The sequence below is a fragment of the Convolutriloba macropyga genome, chromosome 4 (assembly GCF_964194025.1).
Source record: "Convolutriloba macropyga chromosome 4, txConMacr16.3, whole genome shotgun sequence".
Taxonomy (NCBI): Eukaryota; Metazoa; Xenacoelomorpha; order Acoela; family Convolutidae; genus Convolutriloba; species Convolutriloba macropyga.
Window position 1 is genome coordinate 61756693 of NC_134471.1, and position 12139 is coordinate 61768831.

Sequence of the window (12139 nt, forward strand, 5' to 3'; positions counted from 1 at the left end):
GCTCATCAATCAACAGAACCGGTCAAAGCATTCGTACAACAACGCTACTACGTCATTGGACTTCGAAAAACACTACTTTCAATAAAATACCGATGTTTTCCGTGTCGCCGTTTTGACACTCAAAATATACAACTAATAATGGCCCCACTTCCTGCTATCCGCTTCCCCACAGAAGAAACCAAATTTCCGTTTGCCAACACAGGACTGGACTTTTTTGGCCCGTTTTATATTGAGGACAAACAAGGCAAAATCGAGAAACATTATGGACTTATTTTTACATGCCTCGTTACGCGAGCAGTCCATTTAGAAACATGTCCAGATTTAAATACAGACACCTTCCTCAATCAATATCGACGATTCACCTGCCGAAGATGCCAACCTATTTTATTGTACAGCGATAACGGAAAAACATTTGTTGGCGCCTCCGAAGAGCTGAAGTCGGTTAAGGCTTTAGACAAAGACAAGATTTATAAAGCCCTAGCTGCAGTCAAAACCACATGGAAATTTAACCCACCATACGGCCCTCATTTCGGTGGCGTGTGGGAGCGATTGATTCAGAGCGCCAAAAGGACACTTTTAATCATTCTAGGATCTAAGCGTCTCTCCTTCGACATCTTTGAGACAATAATGGTTGAAGTCGAAGCAATCCTGAATTCCAGACCCTTGACAAACGTTGCTGATCAGCCTGAAAACGAAGAACCACTCACTCCTAGCCATTTCCTCATTCAACGCCCTTACAGTTCCCTGCCACCCGGAAACTTTGGAGACCAACAGCCAGCTAGTTTCAAGAACTGGAAGCACGTGCAGCAGTTGATGAACCACGTGTGGCGGCGTTTGATTAAGGAGTACCTGCCGACATTACTCAAGAGACGTAAATGGACAGACAACAACCAGCCTCCTCTGAAATTAGGAGATGTGTGGGTACTCAAGGACTTGACGCCGAGAGGAATCTGGCCCCTTGGAAGAGTTGTGGAAACATCCCCTGGACGAGACGGTGAAGTACGAGTTGCCAAAGTAAAAACGGCTTACGGCTCGTTCGTGCTTCCTGTCACCGGCCTCGCACGGGTTTTTTTCTCCGTAGTTTTTTAATTCAAATTTTTCGCTTCGGTTTTAGGCAACATGAGCTACATCCACCCCCTTTGATGTTATTGCCCTTACAGTATTTTCATTCCAATTATATAGGTTCAAGGATATCGGATCAAACGACAATCAAGATGATCTCCAACCCATGCCCTCCTTCTTGGAGCATGTTCCCAATGACCTTGGGAACTCAAGAAAAGCATGACATTTGCTGATGATTAAAACTACCGCCAAAAACCTGAGAGTTACTCTTTCCCAAAAACATCTGACAAGAAGTCGCAACCAAATATGAGCAACCAAAAGTCTAGAATATATGTTTCACTACATTCATCATTATGTGTATTTATTGTGGCTCGCCTGTTATTCGTGAGGAAATCGGCAACTATGATTCCGCAACTATAAAGGCAAACGTTGCAAACTTATGAGAGCAGCACGTCAATTGTATAAAATTATTCAGTATTTATTTCAAAAAAAGTTTCGTTCAAATAACGGAATTTTTCAAATTATTTTTACCGTTTTGTTTTTCAGGTCTAATTTATGAGCTTGTTGGTGCTCCTGGATGTGGCAAGACACAGATGTGTATGCAGCTGATGGCCAGTGCCTTTGTGCCGAAAAGTCTCCTGGGTCCAGAGGCAGAATCAGTCATCTTCATTGACACTGAGTGTTCATTCTTTCCCGACAGATTCAGGGAGATCTTGGAAGAAACAGGTGATTTTTCAATACTAAAACTGTTTAGTCGACTCGCATGTGATGCCCTTTTCTCAATCTTACTCCTAAATTTGATTTCAGCTATCACTTCAGAGCAGGTTATCTAAGTAGCTATGATTTTAAACTATGCTTCTGTGAAAGGTACAGAAAAGTGAAATAAAAATAATTAAATAACTTCGGCGATTTTGGCAGATTTTAATTGATGCTAATTTTGTTTCTCTACGCATCAGATATCTATCGGCGAAAATTAACTTCGCGAAAGTGTGAGTCTGGATATTTGGAGGGTTGGAGCAAAATTGTAGACATTTATTGTAGACATCGATTTATGAGAAAGTAACGAAAATTTCAAAACCGTGGGCCTACAGATGGCAGTTGTCCCACACGCGAGGAAATCAAATTTTCTATGTTTCCTGCTTTGATAATTAATTAAAACATTTTTAGTTAATGACATTTTAGAGAAAAGAACGAAAATATGCTCGTAGTTTCAAATAGTTGACAATAGGCGTTCCTATGTTGAAATAATTTTGAATGTCGAACTGATATGTAAATGTCACTTTCGCACAGTTGAGCGACATTGTTTAAATTCCTATTTGACGGTGTATACAAATCTGAAATTGTTTCACGCTTCAAATAAAAACTTTGACCTCAGGTAAGCTTATCACAGGAAGTTCAAGGTCCTTAATTGGTCAAATAATGCATTGTTTGGACATCAATACTAAACTTAATATTTGAACAATTAAAACAAAAGTTGTTATTAGATTATATATATACCATTTGTCAAAATTGTGGCTATTAAATTAGTTGGTTCTGCAAATTGAATATGAGGTTGCTTACTATCGGGACGATCTTTGTTCTTTGCGTTTTGGCATTTGCTAATTGTGAGTCGTCGGTAACCGCCTACATCGATCTCGATGCAAATGGAAACCCCCACATGACAACAATCGAACCAACGAATTGGGTAATAAAGGCAACATTTGATGAAAAAATTAACGAGGAAGGGTTTACGTACTTAAGCTTGGAGTCCGCCGGTAATTTTACGGATGAGTTGAAAGCGTATTCGGCCGGATATCTGGAGGGATTCCTGACGTATACTCAGATTAATCAATCTTTTGTTAATCAGAACATCAGGGATTATGTGCCCACAGGACAAATTAAAGACTTCATTGTTGAAAATTTTAATTACATTGTGGACAACGTCAACACGAACCAAAATGAAACCTACTGGTACCAAACTGGGTTGTTGATGTATCAAATCAAAGGTATGGAAGACGGATTTCTAGCATTGCAACCCAAAGTGTCAAGGGATATTGACCCGATGGGAATTTTCTGGATGTACAATTGGGACTTGACGGAGTTGACTGACCTTCAGCTGAAGTACGCCCGTGGAAAGTCGGTTTTGGGCTCCGGATCTTGCAGTGCCATGATTAAGTACACTGGCGATGATTTGATTGCAAGCCATGTTACTTGGTCTGAATACGAATCGATGCTGAGAACTTTGAAGAAATACAAACTGCCTTTCAAAATGAGCGCGGACAGCTCTGAGGTCATTCCGGGTTCTGAGATTCTAGAAAGTTCCTATCCTGGAATCGTCCATTCAGTCGATGACTATTACGTAACCAACCAAAAATTGGTTGTGATCGAAACGACAAATGATATTCAGAACGATACATTGTACGACTACATTGTTGCACTCGGTTCGGTGCCCTATTTTCTGCGCATTAATTTGGCTAATCGTCTGAGCCAATCAGGGGCCGAATGGAGCAAATATTTCTCCTCATATAACTCGGGTACATATAATAACCAATGGATGGTTGTTGACTACAAACAGTTTTCGCCAAATGAGACTATTCAAAACGGAACATTGTACATTCTAGAGCAGATGCCAGGAACCGTTGTTGCGAAAGATTTGTCATACCTGCTAAATGAGAACGAAAATGCTTGGGTAAGTTACAACATCCCGTACTTCAAAGAAATTCAAGATATTAACAATTACACAACTTATATAAACTTGTACGGACCCTTTTTCTCCCACGATTATTGCCCTCGAGCTAACATCTTCCGACGTGATTTGCCAACTGTGAAGGATTTGAATTCGGCCATGAAGGTTATGCGTTATAACGATTATCAAAACGATCCATACGCGAAGGCAAATTGCACACCATTAGCATACAGTGCTGAGAACGGCATTAGTGCGCGATGTGATTTGAATCCGGAATCGCAGAAATGTACAATTGCAGCTGAAGGTCCTCGTTGTCATGGTGCTACAGATTTGAAAATCGTCAACTCGGATCTGGTCAATTCTATGCAGATGATGGCTATTAGTGGACCAACATTTAGCGAGCAGCCCGCTTTTGATTGGTCGAAAGTTAAAGGAACAGCTTGTGCGGATAGAAAACATGAAGGTCATCCGACAAAATTCGAATTTGAACCGGTGCTGGTGAATTTGTAAGAGATACTGGGAGAAAGATAACTGGGAAATAGGAATGCCTGAACTCTCCTGTCGCGAACAATCGCCTATCTACAACTTTATTTCACGATTATTCCTAGTTTTATCAATTGTATTATAATTTAGACTAGAGTAATTTTTTCTGTCAATGTAGGATTTGACGAAGCAGTATGTCAAATTTTGAAAGATTGGAAATTTCTTATTGTTATGTTTGATTCAGTTTTGGATTTTTTTCCACAGATATTTTAGATATTTACTTGATTGAAAGGAAGTTTCCGTATAGCGATACGGAGGGTTTTTGTTTTTCACAATACAGGATTCGCCATTTTCACAACACAGGATTTGGATTGTATTGGTTCTAAAACCTTACATTTTGAGGAATTCCTGTTTAAGCTTGAGGGTAAGGATTGCTGGCTACGAGTTTCAAGGAGATTTGATGTTAAGGCCATTTTCCCCACGTTTTTGAGCGCAGCCAATTTGATTGGATAGAGGAACGTAAACCTCTAAAGGTAGCAAACGTTTTTTATTCATTCTTCAGATATTGAATAAAGCTTTTTCTTAAAAGCTTAGTTTTTTTACTGTTCTCTTAGGAACCTCAATGCCGTATTCCTCAAAATAGAAAATATATTCAAAATACAAAACTGTAATTTTAACGGTAATTTAAGGGTTGTGAAGTCTTGAAAACGGCGTAGTGGTAGAGCAGGACAACAATACACGTTGCCTACAAGAAGTTTTCACCGATAACAATTGAGTTCACTAATAGCTTGATTTTTTAAAAAAATATTTGCTTGACTTTCTCGGCTTTACAAAAAAATCAATCGAAGGTGGTTGTCAATATTATTTCTTCTGTGTTGCATAAATGCAGTTGCAGAAGCCTTTCGAACGGCACAGATTTTTCTTATCTGAAATTTTTACTTGCTTGCCTAACTTTAATTCAGAGTTGGGGTCGACTGAGAATATATTAATATAAATGAAAATTATTTGAGAACAGCTTTGGACTTTAGAAGACCAAATCAATTGCATACATAACAACTTTTTAAATGAAAATTTAATTCTCCTAATTTACAAGGTGTCAATTTTTTCATTTGTATTTTGAGCCTGCAATTCTTTGAAGTTATCATGGCTATATATTTTCTAATAATCTGAAAACTGTGTTATTTAATAGCAGCGCGCACCTTCTTAGCCGGCCGGCATTGCGGCGTTAAGTTTATTTTCTCCGTCAATCAAAAATTTTTTGCTTTACTTTAGTGTACAGCTTGTTCAACATTTTGCGGGAAATCTTCTGAACCATTTTAGGCTAGTTTCCTTCTTCGCTCATTCTGCTCAATATGTTTTTAGACAGCAGTTGCTAAGCAAAAAATGAGCAGACCACTATTGATATCAAAATAGAAACGGAAGAAACCTTAAAGCAAAATTTTAGATGCCCAATATTTCAACTAGTTTTGGTTATCAGGTTTAATCTTCATTGATATTGATACTAATCCATGTATCATGTCTTTGGAAAAGAGGAGCATGTCTATCTACAAAAGTCGTCGAAATAGCTAGCAATTTAAAATTTTAATCAATAGCGATTTTTTCGGAAATCTGCCTAGTAGGTTAACTAAAGTACGACTTCAAACGAAAAATAGTTATATTTGTACTGTTACCACATGCACTTTTTATCAATTCTTTGTTATGTTTTCAGAGACCACTGTGCTCAGTTATTTTATTTTAACCGAGGTTATTATAATTAATCGGTATTTTTAACGGCAATCTGTTTACCTAAAATGACCTAAGATGTTTTACCTAAAATGACCGCGGTAAACTTTCACCATTTAGTATTTGCGAAGATTCGTAATGGTTATAAGATTCTGGGAGTAGCTTTTGATTGTCAAGATGTTTTACCTAAAATGACCTTGGTAAACTTTCACCATTTTAACTGTTTTCCGTCCTCATTTAGTGTAGGAATGTTCAAATGTTCGGACTTATTTAAATTTTTTACATCGTTTAACTGCATTATGGGCCTATTTTAGGTTTTTGAACATGGTTCTTTTGGCTTTTATTTTCTTTCTTTGTTTGGAGATGACTTTTTTGTCTTCAACATAAAGATCAAGTCCTACAATTAGCCATTTCTAAAATTTTCAGAAACTTAAATCTGTATGAGCTGACCTTAATTTTTTTACATCGCTTAACATAGTTTAGTAAATTTTGCTAAAACTGATGGGCTTAATTTTATAGTTTTTTCGACATGGCTTTTATTTTCTTTCTTTGTTTGGAGATGACGTTTTTGTCTTCAATATAAAGATCAAGTCCTACAATTATCAGTTTCTAAAATGTTCAGAAACTGAAATCTGTATGAGCTGACCTTAATTTTTTTTACATCGCTTAACATAGTTTAGTAAATTTTGCTAAAACTGATGGGCTTAATTTTATAGTTTTTTCGACATGGCTTTTATTGTCTTTCTTTGTTTGGAGATGACGTTTTTGTCTTCAATATAAAGATCAAGTCCTACAATTATCAGTTTCTAAAATGTTCAGGAACTGAAATCTGTATGAGCTGACCTTAATTTTTTGACATTGCTTAACATAGTTTAAATTTTGCTAAAACTGATGGGCTTAATTTTATAGTTTTTTCGACATGGCTTTTATTTTCTTTCTTTGCTTAGAGATGAAGTTTTTGACGTCATATCAAGGTCAGCCCATACATTTTGCAGCTTCGGGAATTGAACTCTTTGCTTAAACTCGAACTCTTTTGCGTCTCATTACATTGTCTGCTTCATTTTTGTGTCGACTATTTGGATCAATAAATCAAACAGAAATTTTTTGGTGACTTCTACGTTTTACCAGTTGATTCTGTTTGGTCCCATTCGTTACTGTCTTCGGGTTGAGTTTTGATCTCTATTATGTAACACATTTTACCTTTTGTATCGGGCTCTTTGACGAGGAATTGGGATCAGGTCGCAATCTTTGGGCTATGTTTCTGTTTCCAAAGTTCACAGTTGAATTATAAAATTGAGCAGCATTATGTTCAAGAAAATTCTGTAAAGTCGTCAGTTTTTATGATGCTTTAATACCCAATTTTATCGTGAATTAGGGTGTTGGTTACTTGAATATTTTTCAAGCTGTTATAGTAGTGTCTGGTCTTATCAGATCCCTCTCTTTTCAATCAACTGAATGAAACACAATATTTTCTCATCCGCTCCAGCTTACATATAGGCTCGCTCAACTAAACTTTGCGGCTTGTTTCGTTAAAATGAGTTTTTTTCGACGATTTCTGTTTATGCACTCTTCATGCTCTTCGGTCTATTCGTTCTTGCATACCAAGTCAACTTTTCAACAATATTTGTATTTCTAAGAGTCGCACTCATGGTAGCAAATCAAGCTCTATATATACATTAAAATTCGCGCCATTGGCGCACAAGTTATGGTCGCAAAGGGGAAACCCCTTACTATAAATAATATTGGAAGTGAATGTCAACTACTTCTGACTTCTTCAATTAAAATCAATAATTATAAAGCGCATCAATGGAAATAGATTGGGGGAATGGAAATAAGGAAATGAAAGGGTTTGGGAGGACGGAAATGTATGTGGGGGAGGAAAATGTATGTGGGGCAGAGAAAGTAAAAAAAGAACTTGGTTCATTTACACAATCTATTGGTATAATCGAGTGGTTAAAAATGTTTTTGTTGTTTCAGTCGAACATTGCTGCAACCTCAATCCAGCTTTGAACGACGATCAGGATTTCGTTAGCAACCAGATCTTCCAGAAAATTAAAGCCTTCAGATGTTTGTCTCTAGAAGAGCTCACAGCTTGTCTCGATCAATTGATATCCAATTACCATCAGGACCCGTCATTAACAAAACCAAAAATCGTTGTTATAGACAGCATAGCTGCTCCATTTCGAACAATTGACTTCGATACCAATCAGAAGCGTCAGACAGCTATTGCCAATTTTTCATCTCAATTGCTTCAGTTGAGAAAACTAACTGAAGCATGTATAGTGCTGACCAATCATGTTACGACAAAGTTGATTGACCAATCCGAAAATGGAAAGACGGAGGGACTTTTTGTGCCCTATTTGGGCGACTTTTGGGGTACTGTGCCGAACGTGAGAGCTCTTTTGTCAGAAGATGAAGACGGTCGAAAATTCACAGTTTTTAAACAGATTCTGTCTTTGGCTGCAGTTGACAGAAATCGGTCTGCTCCGTTCGAAATCTCAAGAAGTGGAATTCGTGATTTGAGATGAATTATGCAACAATGCGATGTTTACTTTTTTAGCGTTTTTTTTTTGTTTCTGTTTAACGGTAAAAGCTGTTTGAACTATGTAGCCCCAACCTTTCCAAATTTAAGGAATTTTATTTTACTGTCTGAGAGAATTGTCTAACGGGTTTCACCACGAAACTTAATCATCTGAAGAAAATTAATCACGCTATGATTGGGAAGCTTTTTGACTATTTTTGCAAACCCCATATTTTTGGTACATTGTTTAATTATAAACATATTATAGATTTTTGGTGCTCTTTTCTAGCATATTTATAGCAAAGCCGTTTTCTAGCATATTTGATTGCGTTTAGACGATGATGGATATCGCTTTTATTATTTTAACATGAAAAGCGATGCCCATTTACAGTCGTTATGCTGGGAGTTAAACATCTGGGCGAAAGAAACATCTATGAACCAACACTTTGTGTTTTATCTGGTCTAAGAGGGTTCATTTTTACTTCATTGAAAACAAATTTTCAGTTTCTTATTTTATTGTTTTTTCCTAATCACAAGATTGTTACTGATAGCATTCAAAAAAAAAACAGTCTACTAACGCTCACTTCAAAGTGGAGAGTTAAAAATGCGACTTTTGCATTTGGCTGATGTTATGGCTTTCATTGCTTTTTGGCTTGTACAAGGATTCTAATCTGCAAGCAATTGGAATGGAACGTTTAAAAGTTTCTTTGCTTTTTTTTCTATAGAATGATCTCTGTTGAATTTTCAGTTAATGGTTGGCTCATTTTTGTTGTTGCAGAATTTAATGATTGTAAATTCACAACTTTATGTAGCTACATGCTGTATTGTCTGACCATCATTTAGCAGTTTTCATGTCAGACGAGAGATTTAATAGCAGGTAGCTGTATGTTGTTTCTTGAGGCAAATCTTGATAAATTTGAAGCCATTGAAACTCGTACTATTGTTTTTGGTTCCGTATTCGAGGTTCAACGTTTTGGTTTTCTCGTTGAAACCATTTCCAATTGCTCATGTGATGAGCTCGTTGTCGTCGGTTCGAATTCTGAATTGTTTGATCATATAATTGAGTGTTTGTAATAAGAACTTTTATTATCTGAAACCCATTGTGGCTAAAAATCAATTTTTTACTTTCTGAATAATTGTAAAAGTCTTTCTCAACGATTTTTCCACGAAATGCGAGTTGCTTCTTTTATTGATATGTAGTCACCCCAACTCTCCCCTCCGCCTCGCCTCGTCCAGCTTAACTTCTCGGCTTAACTCCCCTATGAGACACGCACCGACCTTTTCCCCTAACGGTCACCAGTCGCCTACTACCGAAGCCACCGCTCGCCATTCGTTTGGGAGCAGTTAGTCTGACGTTGGTTAATTATGTTTTTAATAATTTAGTGTCTGCGCAGTTATTTTTTTATTGTTCTGGATTTTGTAGCAAAGATTGTCAGTTTTTTTTAATTATTTTCCATCTGACAATGTTGTTGCTGGTTACGACGTTCTTGGAAGTGCAATGCAACCATTCTTTAAAATTTTGAGGTACTTTTCGCTCAGGATCAGTTTTTTTCAACTGCATTTGTCTCGGTCCACCTGGCTTCTGCCCAGTCTGTGCTTAAAGTTGTTACTAAAGCTGTTTAATTTTTGTATCCTTGCAAAACAAAGTTCCCAATTAGGAGTAACTTCATAGGATTAGCGCCCGAGATCAATTTCCCTTGCGAGTAACGATATGATGCTCTGACGTAACTCCGTGACAGCCCAAGAAGTGTGCCCACTCAAAATTAAGATTGATTTCAAACTTTAGCACAAAAACATAAAAATAAACAAACAAGCAAAGTCCTGAAAGTTAAAAAAATTATCGTCTCTGTAAATCTCCTCAAGTTCCGAACTCTTCATTTGAAGAGCTCATACTTTTTTCTTGGTAGTTGTCCGGTGGAGGTAGTCAAAGAAATTCTATTTTTGCACGCCAGCATCTTTTTTACAAATTAGCCAAAACTTTCCAATTACCAGTGTGGGATCCTCTTAGCAAGCCTTGTATTCCATAATGCCAACCCTCAACAGCATTTGTTGTTCTTGCAATGCCCTCTATGGAAGTTTTTCTTTGGTTCCAGAAGCCAGATTTGTTTCGCGAATATAGGGAACGATTAAACAGTGGAGACTAGTTACGAATTGATTGAAATTTTTTTCAATAAAAGAGTTATCTAGTTGGTGTTGATCTGCCATGCTAATTATTCCCCCGACAATAATTTCAGGTGACTTCTCTATTTTATGTAATTTTCGAAAGAAGGAGCAGGGATTTTTTAAGAGCCAGGGATACTTCTTGATTTTCCTGACCTCAGCTTTTCAATCAAGTGCTCCAATTTTCTGTTAATTTTTGATTTAGGTGAAATTGCCGCCCAATAACGTTGAAAACGGATCATTTTTTGGAAGGCATTACTTGGTACAGGTTAAAAATCAAACAGAACGTTATCGGGCTCACGGTCTTGACCAATTGTTTCTAGGGCATCAAATAATCGGCTGTCATTTTGTTTGGAGGGATAGCATACAAACGAGCAGCAGCAGTAATGATGATATGCACATGAAACGGGTGATTTTGGTAAGATTTTATAATTGATAATAAGAATCGTTAAAGCGCTGTCCACAAGACCTAATTCAGAAAATTGGAGAACTGGTATCATATAGGGATCAGACGAAGATGTGTTACTGATCTTCTTCACTGTAAAACTGTAGAAACGCCTTGAACTTGAATTGGACTGAGACGTTAAAGCATATTGGGCATGAGAGCACTTCTGTTACAGGTATTGTTGCCGAGGCTACAGCTACTGAGGGCGTTAAATTTTGTCTCAAATGTTTGATCTCTCATATCTTGTCTAGTGGCCGGCTTTCTAATGAAAACATCTCGATCTTGTTCCCGGTTTACGCAAACAATTTGGACATCTTGTATAAATGCGGATACGTGGCCTTCATAGCTGCGTTTTTAGAGCAATACCAGGCAATGGTATTTTGACTTAATTGTTTTTTTTTACTTTAACGTCGATTTTATGTCGATTTTTTAAAAAGCTATCTAGCTGCTGTTGATCTCCCACGTTAGTTATTTCCTCGATAATGAATTCACATTTTTTCTTTTCTGTAATTTTCGAAAGCAGGAGCAGGGATTATTTAGGAACCAGGGATACTTGATTTTCCTGACCTCAGCTTTTTTGTCCAATTCTTCCAGCTTTCCGTTCAGTTTTTGTTTTAGGTGAAATTGTAGCCTCTAACATTCAAAATGGATGTTGTTTTTGAGGGCATTACTCGGGATGCGTTTAAAATGAAACAGAACATGATCGGGCTTACGATCCTGAGCAATAGTTTCTAAGGCATCAAATAATCGGCTGTCAGATTTTTTTCTTCGGTTTGGAAGGATAGCATACAAACGAGCAGAAATAATGATATACACATGAAAGGTGTAATTTTGGTTAAAAAATTTAGTTGATAATTTAAAAGCTCCGTTCACAAGATGAAGTTTGGAACTCAATAACTATTATCATATACGGATCAGCAAAAGTTAAGATGCGATACTGATCTTCTTTTCCACTGTCAAACTTCAGAAACGCTTTGAACTTAAACCATGACGTTTGAGCATTTTGAGCACGAGAACACTTCTGTTACTGGTATGATTACCGAGGCTACAGGTGCTCCGGGCGTTAAATTTTGTCTCAACT

General features: G+C 37.2%; 2 protein-coding genes across 2 annotated transcripts in view; both read left to right on the forward strand.

Moving 5' to 3' along the window:
• Window positions 1-8725, forward strand: part of LOC142337805 (DNA repair protein RAD51 homolog 3-like) — a 79899-nt gene extending 71174 nt beyond the window's left edge. Inside the window, exons 3-4 of the mRNA XM_075387327.1 lie at window positions 1609-1788; window positions 7910-8725. Coding sequence (XP_075243442.1) covers window positions 1609-1788; window positions 7910-8460 — 731 coding nt within the window. The 3' untranslated portion in view covers window positions 8461-8725. The remainder of the gene's footprint in view (window positions 1-1608; window positions 1789-7909) is intronic.
• On the forward strand, window positions 2544-4449 carry LOC142337803 (putative phospholipase B-like 2). The gene has a single exon (XM_075387325.1). The coding sequence runs from the start codon at window positions 2609-2611 to the stop codon at window positions 4235-4237; it is 1629 nt and encodes a 542-aa protein (XP_075243440.1). The 5' UTR covers window positions 2544-2608; the 3' UTR covers window positions 4238-4449.
• Window positions 8726-12139: the final 3414 nt, after the last annotated feature.

What these genes read in the sequence shown, in the direction of transcription:
- LOC142337803 (XM_075387325.1), top strand. Translation starts at nt 2,609, where the DNA reads ATGAGGTTGCTTACTATCGGGACGATCTTTGTTCTTTGCGTTTTGGCA.